This window comes from Orcinus orca, chromosome 6, assembly GCF_937001465.1.
Source record: "Orcinus orca chromosome 6, mOrcOrc1.1, whole genome shotgun sequence".
Lineage (NCBI taxonomy): Eukaryota > Metazoa > Chordata > Mammalia > Artiodactyla > Delphinidae > Orcinus > Orcinus orca.
The window spans coordinates 46,047,115-46,059,552 of record NC_064564.1 but is presented as its reverse complement, the minus strand read 5'-3'; the positions used below and the strand labels follow the sequence as shown (position 1 = coordinate 46,059,552).

Here is a 12,438-nt window from a genome sequence, read left to right as displayed (position 1 = left end):
TTTCTCTGATGCTCACGAGAGATGGTTTTGCCTATCTCAAGGTGCGTGTGAGGTACTCAAGCTCGGACGGTAGACTAATTGCAAACTAGAGATAATGTTGGGTCCTGTGTTTAAATCGTAAGAAGAGCAGCAATTTTTGGAGGGAATAATTTTGTTAAAGTTAGGTTTTCTTAAAGTTTTAAGATTTTTCTAGAATTTTAGGTAATATTATCAACATCATCATCAACTTATACTGAAATGATTTTTCTAAAGTCTTCATATATATGGTACTGAGCGAGGGTATCTTTTTCTGTTATTCTAAGAGTAAGAATTTATGCTTGTTAAATATTTATAAAAGGAATCTGAAATATATTGGCCACCTACTGTTTGCCAGGTGCTTTAACTAATTTTTGCAGTTACTAAAATAGTAATGCTTGTTGTAAAACATGCAAAGGAAAAGTGTCAGAGTTCCCTCCTTCTACCCCAGGTATAACCATTGTCTAAGGTGTGATGTGTAACCTTCTAGACCTTTTTCTATCCATTTACAAACATTAACACACATCCATATATAATTGTATGGTTTTAGTATTTTCCAAAATGAGGACAGCGCTATATGTATACATTCTTATTTATCTTGTCCTTTTCTTTCAATAAGGTATTGTAAATATATTTCTGTGTGAACACATGAATACCTACCCCATTCTTTTTAATGTGTGCAGTTTTTGTTTTTTTTTTGCGGTACTCGGGTCTCTCACTGTTGTGGCCTCTCCCGTTGCGGAGCACAGGCTCCGGACGCACAGGCTCAGCGGCCCTGGCTCACAGGCCCAGCCGCTCCGCGGCATGTGGGATCCTCCCGGACCAGGGCACGAACCCATGTTCCCTGCATCGGCAGGCGGACTGTCAACCACTGCGCCACCAGGGGAAGCCCTGTGCAGTTTTAATTTATGCTTTCTTCTCTATACTTTCATCTGGTAAATTTTTTTTAAGTGATATAGTTATTTGAGTAGCTGTCATAATTATGCTTGCATAGAGCCAAAGAAGAAATTATTCAGAAGGTTTATCCAAGGAGAGATTTAGCATTCCTTCCCAAAGATCACTCAGGATAATCCTGAACTCATTTTATTTGAATTTGTAGTTGACAGTATTCCTGTATACAGTGTATTCTTTGGAATGTGTTACTGTTCCTGGCCCCCATACTCAAATTAATTACCAAGTACTTCTCAGAGTCACTTGAGAACTATGTTAGCTGATAGAATTTGAGGCTACCAGCTAAAAGAATTAAAAACAATCAAAATCAACCAGAATGGTTGTATCTAACCTCTATCTAAAATTTCTACTACATATTTAAATCTACTACTTTATTCTTTGACAGAGAGTGAGAAAAAAGAAAATAGGGAAAGGAAGATAAACAAAAGAAGGATATCTTGGAACAGTTTCAGGCTGTCCTTTATACCTTCCCATGCCTGTACATACTATATGAACTGACAAGAAGGGAGTCTTTTGACCTTTCCTCAGGGTGTATAATATTACATTAGATTCTGCAGACCTGAAGTAGAGAATCATGTAGAGTAATAATATGAATGCTTGCTGAATGATGGAAACTCTTTAATACTTATATGGCTATCTTGTGATGTAATTATATCTTTTTTTCTCAAGATGAAAATTTCTTTATTTTTTTCTGATTTTAATGGTAATATATACTTACTGTAATAATGTTGAAAATATGAAATTATATAAAACATAAAATAAAAATGAACTATTATATCATTATATAGGGATAAACTTTGTTACTATTTTTTAATGTAATCCTCCAGACTTTATTTTACAAAAATGGAATTATAACCATTTCCTATGATTAAATAAGAACAAATAGGTGGACATTTTGCTCCTTTCCAGTTTGGGAGTACTATAAATACATCTACACATAGAATTTTAAATTTTAAAGCAATGTATTATTTAATTATCATAGAATTTTAGAGGTTAATTTTATTTAATATTTCAGACATTTAAAATATAAGGAAAATTTTACAAATTATATAGAATCTTAGTTTTTTTTAATATTCTCTTTGCAATCTTAACAATATTAGAGGCACAGTCTTTTTCTTGTTTATTAAAACTGAATCTTGTTTGTCATTTAGATGCCACCTGGAACAGCAAGACTGGGCTCTCGTGGTGGTCCCATAGGGACAGTAGGAGTTCTGTCCTCTCAAATCAGAGTTGCTGATCGTCCTGTGACACAACAAGGTTTGAGTGGAATGAAAACTGGGATGAAAGGTATCTATTTTAAGAAGATGAGTATATTTTGTACAAGTATTACAGTATCATATTACTAAATCAGAATTGTAGACTGAAAGAGGCTATTTTACTCAATTCTTATTCCTTGATTCACAAAATTGTAAGGGTTAAATAAAAGAATGAATGTGAAAATTCATTGTGAACTAGGGAGTTATATACATATATTAGCTATTTTAATCTTCATTGTTCTTAACATAAAAGTTTGCTATAACTTTTCCTAAATTGAAGTATAGTTGATTTACAATGTCATGTTAATTTCAGGTATACAGCATAGTGATTCAGTTATATATACGTACATATGTGTATATATACTCCTTTTCAGATTCTTTTCCCTTATAGGTTTTTACAAAATATTAAGTATAGTTTCTTGTGCTATACAGTAGGTTCTTGTTGGTAAACTTTGCTATAACTTGAAGAAATTTGAAATAATTTGAAGAAAAGAAAAGCTCAGGGTTAAAAATTAGATTTCTAGTACTATATAAAAATATTCTGAAATACTTTTTTTTTTTTGGTTTCTATACCAAAGTGACACTGGTAAGGTACTTGTGTATTTATGAGTAGTGAATCAAGAATTGTTACTTTTGGTAATAATATTCCATTATAATGCTTAAGTAAGGAAGTGAGGCTAACACTTAGATTTATGTACTACATCTCTCATTATGCCTCTCTGTGTTTAGAAAGGCATAATAATATATGTTATGATTCAGGAAGTTGGTCTATAATATATATATAATTCAAAGCACGGTGAACTGTTTTATAATGAGCTTTTTATTTTCTGGATTTGTGCAAATGACTTATCAGGGATGAAGATACTCTACTGGTACAAAATTAATTATAAGATGTCATACTACATTCTGTAATACAGTATATCATACCTTTCAGGAGACTTAAATTTTCTTACTTGTATTATAATACCCTTAGCTCACTAAATATTAAAAACCAATTGATTACTGGACTTCCCTGGTGGTCCAGTGGTTAAGACTCCATGCTTACGATGCATGGGGTGTGGGTTCAATCCCTGGTTGGGGAGTAAGATCCTACAAGCTGTGTGGCGTGGCCAAAAGATGAGGAAAAAAAAATTGATTATTTAGAAATGCTTGCTTAATAATTATCAATACTGTGAAGGAAAATGAGTCAAAATTTTGTAGTTGTTTAGTCTTTAAAAATGTCTTCATAGAAGTGTTTATGTTTAATATTATTTAAAAACAAGGGTAGAAACATACTACAATTCTATAGAGAATTCATCAAATTTTATTACTGTATTAATTTCTCCTTTAAAACAGAACCAGTATCATTTAAGATAGTAATTTTCTACTTCAAAGCCTTGTGCGAAAGAGTTCTGATTGTTACCATCATGCACCACTATCTGCTGTGACTTTTGCTCTTACCTGTTCCAGTTTCTCATTTCCCATTCTAGTGAGACATTCTCTCCCTCTTCTCAGCATAGACCTCAGTCAGTACTCCCTAGCCGTTTCTCTCATGCCTTGCAGGGCACTTTACCTCTCTCAAGGTTTGGGACATTTAACCTAGGAATACTTTTTTAGTCCTACTGAAATGTAAGATTATGTTTCTTTCTAAAAAGTCTCTGAAAAAATTATGTAAAATCATAATATCTTGCCTACATTGAGAAATTTGTAGTCTAAATCTGCACTGTCCATTATGATAGCCAATAGGTATATGTGGCTATTTAAATTTAAATTAATTAAAATTAGGTAAAATAAAAATACACTTCCCAGTAGCACCAGCCATATTTCAAGTGGTCAGTATTCCCATGCAGCTACTTTATTGGACAGTGCTGCTATAGAATATTTCCATTGTTGCAGAAAGTTCTTTTGGTTACCCCTGTTCTAGACCCCCTTAGACCCAGTTTTCATTCAGCCAACCTGACCTGTAGAATCCACTGTTTTTGTTTTTGTTTTTTTGAGTCCATTGTCCTGACACTCTTTGTGGTCTTAATTCAAGCTTCCATTATGTCATGATGCTAAGATATTAGTTCTCTTTTCTATTTCAGTGCTTCTTCCTTATTTTCAGATTTACTGGGGCATTTGTCAGTACTATTAGAGAGCTGTTGAGTGTAATTCTGCTTGTGCTTTGGATTTGCTATTTTGGTGGCATTTTCAAACTGAACACTAATACTTAAAAAAATGTTTTTTAGGTCCCCAGAGGCAAATTTTAGACAAATCTTATTATCTTGGGCTTCTTCGGTATGTTAAATACTTTTTTTCTATGCATGATCATGAAGTTTTAACTACAGTACTTATTAAGATAGTTAAGTTGTAAAGCAATTATACTCCAATAAAGATGAAAAAAAAGATAATTAGGTGTCTGTTAATTCCTAAGAATTTTGTATTCTAACATCATTTTTGGTTAATTTGGCTGTAAATAGATGTCATCACAAAATGTGGTGATACAGTTAGGCTGAGGTTTTAAATTTTATGTATTTGAATGTATGTGAACTATATATTTCAAGTTCACTGTTTTTCATTTAATAATAATAATCTTTTATGCTTCTTTCACTAGTTATTCTGAAATATATTATTCATACATATATGAATAATATATTATTATGTATTAATGATATCTGTATTAATGGTAAAATATATATGCTTATTTATAATAAGCATATATGTATTAATATATATGTATTAATGATAAAATATATATGCTTATTTATAATATATTTAGTACAGAGTTTTAAGTAGGTATGTATTTGGTCAGTTGCTATAAATGTGGCCTAATTTTAATTAATTCATAAGCTTTGTTATATATCTCTAAGTATGCAGCTCTAAATTAAGAACTCTTTTCTCTTTCTATACCTACCTTTTTCTCTGCTCAGGTGTCCTACTTTCTTATCTCCATTTTTCCATTACACTGTTTTCTTGTTGGCTCATCCTCTATATCTTCTTTCTCTCTGACTTGCATTCCATTTAATGCATCCTTGTATCGTGTCCTGAAAGCTCTGTTTTCTTTCTTAGTCCTTCTTAATTCTTTTGTTGTTCAATTACCTGAATCCTTTTGATTCTCAAACTCCAGAAGGCAATAGGAGAAGGGTAGGTTTTCTCCATCTGTCCTCAAAGTTGACATCAGTAAGAAAGATAGTGAGGCCATCAGTTGAATAGCATCTTTTGATATCCAGCCACTTTTTAATCAAAAGAAGGGAAGGTGATAGAGCTGTTTCTCATCATTGCATTGCCTCTCTTCTCCAGGATTTGTGCTTCTGTATTAAAAGATAGTTTTACCTATTTGTGTAGTTGACTGTAGAGCAGTGGTTCTCAGTTGGCAGTGATTTTGCCCCCCAAGGAACATTTGGCAATTTTTAGACACATTTTTAGTTGTCATAATTAGGTTTGGGGGGTGTGCCACTGGCATCCAGACCAGAGATGCTGTTAAACATCCTACAGTGCACAGAATACCACCCCCCTACCAAAGTATTATTCAAAGACCTAAAATGTCAATAGTGCTGCTCTTGAGAAACCCTGTCCTAGAGGGTAGCAAGAGCTGTAAGGGTGACAATTAGGTATCTACTTCTGTCTTAGATTGTACCAGTTTGCCCAGGTTTCCATACCAGTACTGTTTCATCTTTTTTAATGAATAGAGAACCTGTATCAGTTTATCAGTTGGGATATACCTCCTTAATCAAATAAGCCACTTAAATTGTTTTTCTTTTTTTAGTGAAATTTCACAAAACCATTTATATTGTTGTTACACATTTATGAAAAGTTTGCTTTGTTTAACTAGAGAGACTGTTTTCTGGATTGGAAGTACTACTGACTTTTTAATTTCTTTTCACTTAGAAGTAAAATAAGTGAACTTACAACAGAAATCAATAAACTTCAGAAAGAAATAGAAATGTACAATCAAGAGAATTCAGTATATTTGTCATATGAAAAGAGGTGAGTAATTTTGCAGTTAAAGTATGCAAGATATGTTTTTATTATGAGTAACATTTAATGTAGTATGTATCAGGAGTTTAATACTGAATTTGTAGTTATACATAATATTTATAATGTTCATCTGCCTATTTCTGTATTTATGAATGTTTTTATTTTATGTTTCCAGAGCTGAGACTTTAGCTGTTGAAATCAAAGAGTTTCAAGGACAACTAGCAGACTACAACATGGTATTTGTTCTTTTCTGAATCTCTTTTGAATATTTTCATTGTTTTTTACCAGTTTAAAAAATGTTATTTTAAATACCAAATAATACATGAATACATGCGTAGTGAGAAAGATTGAAACCATAGAAAGTGTAGATATTAAAGTTTCGCTTTGCTTTCTCCCTCCTTTCCCTCCCCAGAAATAATTTGGCTTAACAGATTGATAAGTATTCTTCAAGCCTTTAAAAAAAAAAAAAAAAATTTATCAATACTTAAAAATACAGAAACATGCACACATTTTTTCCCTAACAATGTTAAAATAATAATTTTTAAAGTAGATAAAATTTATTGGGTACTAGCAATGTCATTACTTTAAAAATGTTTTTGTCTTTTTATGGAGTGTTGTCATCATGAAATTTTAAAAATTTAATTACTTAGTCCACAAATTACCTTCATCAGTATGTTTCATTCAAAATACAGTGTTTGCCTTCTGTCAAAATAGAGTATCTAACATAAACATAGTTTTGCTTCCTAATGTGGACTTCCAGAAGGTGATTCCTAATGTGGATTTACAAAAGAAATGATCCCGTTGGCAGTGTTGATTACTGCCTCAATCTTTGGGGTAATCTTGGCCCCATGAAAATTTCTAGTGGCAAAATTTTCTTCCTTCCTACTCTGTAGGTACTTTAGGCAGCAGTGGTCTCTGGACCTATTGAAAACTTTTATCTCACTTCTCCAACTAAAAAATAGCGTTACAGGGCTTCCCTGGTGGCGCAGTGGTTGAGAGTCCGCCTGCCGATGCAGGGGACACGGGTTCGTGACCCGTTCCGGGAAGATCCCACGTGCCGCGGAGCGGCTAGGCCCATGAGCCATGGCTGGTGAGCCTGCGCGTCCGGAGCCTGTGCTCCGCAACGGGAGAGGCCACAACAGTGAGAGGCCCACGTACCACAAAAAAAAAAAAAAAAAAAAAGTGTTACGCAAAATAAGAAACATGCCACCATAACGGTTAGGTAAATTATGATATACCTACTTGATATTGTTACATTGTACTCATAAAATTTCTCTGATTATAGTATATTGTAATTTTCACATTTGTTGGACTTTATAATCCATAATATTCTGTAAATGATGTTCTGTTCTAAATATGAGAAAAATTTTTTTTGTTTGTTTGTTTTTGTTTTTGCGGTACTCGGGCCTCTCACTGTTGTGGCCTCTCCCGTTGCAGAGCACAGGCTCCGGATGCGCAGGCTCAGCGGCCATGGCTCATGGGCCCAGCCGCTCCGCGGCATGTGGGATCTTGCCGGAACGGGGCACTAACCCGCGTCCCCTGCATCGGCAGGCGGACTCTCAACCACTGCGCCACCAGGGAAGCCCGAAAAATAGTTTTTTATAAAATATAAAAAGACATTAGATGAAAGGGATTTTTAGTTGTACTAGAATGCATTAGGTAAGTTACTTAATATAAAAATATTAATAACATGTAAAATATGCTGTTTGTAGGTTTTTCTCTGATACAGAGAAAGCAGTTAGTTAGCCAGATATCTAACATATAGTAAGGTCTCAATAAATATTAGAGCTCATTAGCACTTATTATTCATACCACAAGTGAAAACGTGATATATAGTAATTTATATTACATTAGGAAAGCTTAGTCTTTTAAAATCAGTTACATCCAAATAGTTTGCTTTTAGTAGCCTCCTGTTCAGATTCTGGCTCTACAACTTGCTAAATTTCTGTATCTGCAAAATGTGGACAAAATATCTACTTCATAGGGTAATTGTGAAAATTAAGTGAAATAATACATCTAATAAGTTCGGAACAGGGTTTGGTACAAGGTAAATAGATAAATATGTTTGCTATTCCTGTCATTGCCTAACTCTTTGAAGTACGCTAACTAGTGTTCTGTTTGTGCCTTGCCCTGTTTTTTTTTAAATTTTTTTTTTAATTTTTAGAAGACCAAGAAAATCATTTTACATTTACACTGGTGTAAATTTGTAAATCCGTTAACACTCCTCCCCCCGAAAAGAAAAAAAAAAGAGAGAGAGTGAGAGATCTTCCCCCAGATTTTGTCTTCTCAACATCCTTCTTTATAAGCTCAGACATCTTTTCAGAGCAGACAAAGCTCTTTGAGGTACTATCGGCAGGAAGAGTAGTTCATTACTGCCTACTTTTCCACCCTAAAGACGTAGTTTATTGATTGCCGTAATTCATAGTATATGCTTACTTAGATAGCTCAATATTTGTTTTTGTCTTAGAATGTAAAGTACTTGGAAGTATTAATACTTAAATGACTACTCATTAGTTGTAAGATTGAATACCTATATTATGGATTACAGAGAAAATTTATGAAGACTAATATAATATGGTTTTTTTGTACTTTTCTTTTTAGTTGGTAGATAAACTTAATACCAATACTGAAATGGAAGAAGTAATGAATGATTACAACATGGTAAGAAAATTCATAAGTATAAGAAATAGATCTACATTGCCTCCAAAACAAAGCATTTATATGTAGAAATAATTTGATAAAACCTTATGTACCTTGGAGATAGGTATTACTCTGATCCTAAATACTACTGTTATAGTTGAGTTCCTTTAGTTGCTCTTTTAAAATTTCTTCCTGTTGGTTGGCTCTCCCAAGTGGATGCTTCAGTGTCTTTCTGCAAGGCTGTGTTTAAACTGGTGTCTCACTAAGCATTAGTTAGGGAGTCCCGTCTACATATATATTATGTATATAATATACATAATATATATTATGTATATAATATATACAATATATATTATGTATATAAATTAGTTTCTATATAAATTAGTATATATATATACTAATTGTATATAAATTAGTTTGCAATACTTCTGGTTTAATATTTGTGCAAATGGAGCTGAGTACTCAATGAAGAGTTTTATTAGAAAGGGAGAAAATGAATAGTTACCATATGATGCCAGACATAATACTACTTTTGATTAGTAAATGAGAATTTATGTTCAGTGGTCTTGGATTATTTGGTAGAAAACAGTAAAATGATAATTGCTAGCTTAATTGATTATAAACATTTGGAAAAAAATAACATACAACTTATAGCATAGTTTATAATTTATTTATACAATCAAAGACTATTTTATAAAAGCATAGTATTTATAAAATGACTTTTCTAAATTGGGATTCTATTAATAAAAGCAATGATAATGTAGTGAAATTATTCTTAGCTTTAAAACACAGGAGAATTCCCAATTTAAAAACTGTATTTTTTAATGCCAAATGTAAAAAAGTAAAATCTTTGTGTTTTCTTAGTTTTTTGAGATGGGTCCAAATTCTAGGCTGAATATGCACAGGTAGAGTCAACTAGGAGTACTCAGGTAAAATGCTAAATGATTTAAGAATGCAACTTGCATTGGGTGTAAATTTAACATATTACTAATCAACTATTGAATACTTAAAAAAATCTTGAAATTCTGTTTACATTAATGAAGTTTACATTAGATTACTTGACAGATCAGTAAACAGTGAATATTTTTGGTGTGAGATTACAGTGCCTGTGAAAAAGACCATTTATTTGTATTTGGTGTTTGTAGTGGTTTGTTAAATGAAGCATACTGTATTTTTTAAAACTTTGCCTGTGGCATTATGATTATTATAATAATCTCTAATTGGTTCATAATCAGAACAACCTTTAAAGAGATAGTTTGGCCTAATGGTAATTTTTATCAATAACTTTTGTGTTAACTCTTTATTCAGCTTAAAGCTCAAAATGATCGAGAAACACAAAGTATGGATATTATATTTACTGAAAGACAAGCGTGAGTACACTCCGTTTAGAAATCAAACAGATTTATAAGTGACTTGTATAAGGTAGTTTAACTTCTGAGCCATTTATTTCTTTACAATTTTGTTAATTGGTTTTCCCTGATGTATTTTTTATTTTAAAAAGTTGAATATTTGCAATACAAATTGTATTGTTTATGTATCTTATCTTCATTCAGAGAAATAAAATTTCTACGTCTTGGAGTTTAAAATCTAAGATGGATAAGAACATCTTCATCTCTACCATTTGCAATTTTAACTTGAACTCTTTGTTTTAAAAGATTTGTTTATTATTTATTTATTTATTTATTTTTGGCTGCGTCGGGTCTTTTTTTTTTAACATCTTTATTGGAGTATAATTGCTTTACGATGGTGTGTTAGTTTCTGCTTTATAACAAAGTGAATCAGCTATACATATACATATATCCCGATATCTCCTCCCTCTTGCGTCTCCCTCCCACACTCCCTATCCCACCCCTCTAGGTGGTCACAAAGCACCGAGCTGATCTCCCTGTGCTATGTGGCTGCTTCCCACTAGCTATCTATTTTGCATTTGTTAGTGTATATAAGTCCATGCCGCTCTCTCACTTCGTCCCAGCTTAATGCGTCGGGTCTTAGTTGCGGCACACGGGATCTTTGTTGAGGCATGCAGGATCTTTCATCGCGGCATGCAGGCTCTTCATTGTGGCGCACAGGCTTCTCTCTGGTTGTGGCATGCAGGTTCCAGAGCACGTGGGCTCTCTAGTTTACGGCACGTGGGCTTTAGTTGAGGCACGTGAGCTCAGTAGCTATGGCACGCAGGCTTAGTTGCCCCGCGGCATGTGGGATCTTAGTTCCCCGACCAGGGAGCTAACCCTCCCGCCCTGCATTATAAGATGGATTCTTTACCACCGGACCACCAGGGAAGTCCCTAACCTGAGCTTTTTAACTAATTCGAATTATGAGATTTAAGCCCCAGTCTAATGAAATGCACATTATTATTCAGTGGGCTATTTATGTTATTTCATTATTCAATTATTAATTGATAATTAGTTGTTATATTAGTAATCTAATCATAGATGTAGATTATTTGTGCATCTTTATATATAACCTGGTTAAAGACCAAATACCAAGTAACTTTGAGTTTGATTATAAGGTAAATGTGGCAGTGACAGTAATGACTACAAAGATAATAAATGGATATAGTGTAGTTATCTTAGCCCATTTGGGCCGCTATAACAAAATACCATAGACTTGGTTACTTATAAACAACAGGAATTTATTGCTCACAGTTCTGGAGGCTGGGAAGTCCAAGATCAAGGCACCAGTATAGTCCTATTCTGGTGAAGGCCCTCTTACTCGTTCATACCTAGCACCTTATCAAGGTATCATCACATGGTGGAAGGGGCTATGGAGGTTTGTGGGATCTCTTTTTTTTTTTTTTTTTTTCCCAGTACACGGGCCTCTCACGGTTGTGGCCTCTCCCATTGCGGAGCACATGCTCCAGACGCGCAGGCTCAGTGGCCATGGTTCACGGGCCCAGTCGCTCCGCGGCATGTGGGATCTTCCCAGACCGGGGCATGAACCCGTGTCCCCTGCATCGGCAGGCGGACTCTCAACCACTGCGCCACCAGGGAAGCCCTGTGGGATCTCTTTTATAAGGGCCCTAATCCCATTCATGAGGACTCCACCCTTATGACCTAATCACCTCCCAAAGGCCCCAACCTGCTAATACCATTACCTTTGGTGGTTAGGATTTCAACGTATGAATTTTGGAGGGACACAAATATTCAGACAACAGCATTAGTTAACATAATTATTCTCTATCGACTTTTTGATCTTAATTACTGTCTAAAGCAGTGCAAACAGAAGATGAGCTATTTTGTACATACTAATACTGCACACATTTTGTTCCATAAACTTATCAATATAAATTTCCTTGAGAGCAAGGATAATAATTAACCAAAATTATGTAACATCAAACATACTGTCATATTACCTCTGCATGTACAGTAAATATTTGATGAAGAATAGGATTTTAAATATAAGGATGAACTATTTGAAAGATAAATGTAATTTTCTATTGATGAAAAACAAAGGAATCTCATTTTCCCCGTCTATCATTTGATGCTACTGTAAAGTGCTATCTTTTTTTTTTTTTGGCTACACTGGGTATTAGTTGCGGCATCTGGGATCTAGTTCCCTGACCAGGGATTGAACTCAGGCCCCCTACATTGGTAGCATGGAGTCTTAACCACTGGACCACCAGGGAAGTCCCTAAAGTGCT

General features: G+C 33.9%; 1 protein-coding gene across 8 annotated transcripts in view; it reads left to right on the top strand.

Annotated features, from left to right (window-relative positions):
- The window catches only part of IFT74 (intraflagellar transport 74), a 78,144-nt gene that overhangs the window by 6,399 nt on the left and 59,307 nt on the right, over positions 1–12,438 (top strand). For 7 of the 8 annotated variants that reach the window (XR_004486112.2, XM_033437746.2, XM_004275059.3 and 4 more), the window contains exons 3-8: positions 2,118–2,253; positions 4,430–4,478; positions 6,069–6,167; positions 6,334–6,394; positions 8,760–8,819; positions 10,107–10,168. Coding sequence is in view for 7 of the 8 variants with exons in the window: in XM_033437746.2 (XP_033293637.1) it covers positions 2,118–2,253; positions 4,430–4,478; positions 6,069–6,167; positions 6,334–6,394; positions 8,760–8,819; positions 10,107–10,168 (467 nt within the window). In the remaining variant the exon portion in view is untranslated. Of the gene's footprint in view, positions 1–2,117; positions 2,254–4,429; positions 4,479–6,068; positions 6,168–6,333; positions 6,395–8,759; positions 8,820–10,106; positions 10,169–12,438 lie in introns of those variants that run through there. The other variant, XM_033437747.2, reaches the window with a different exon arrangement.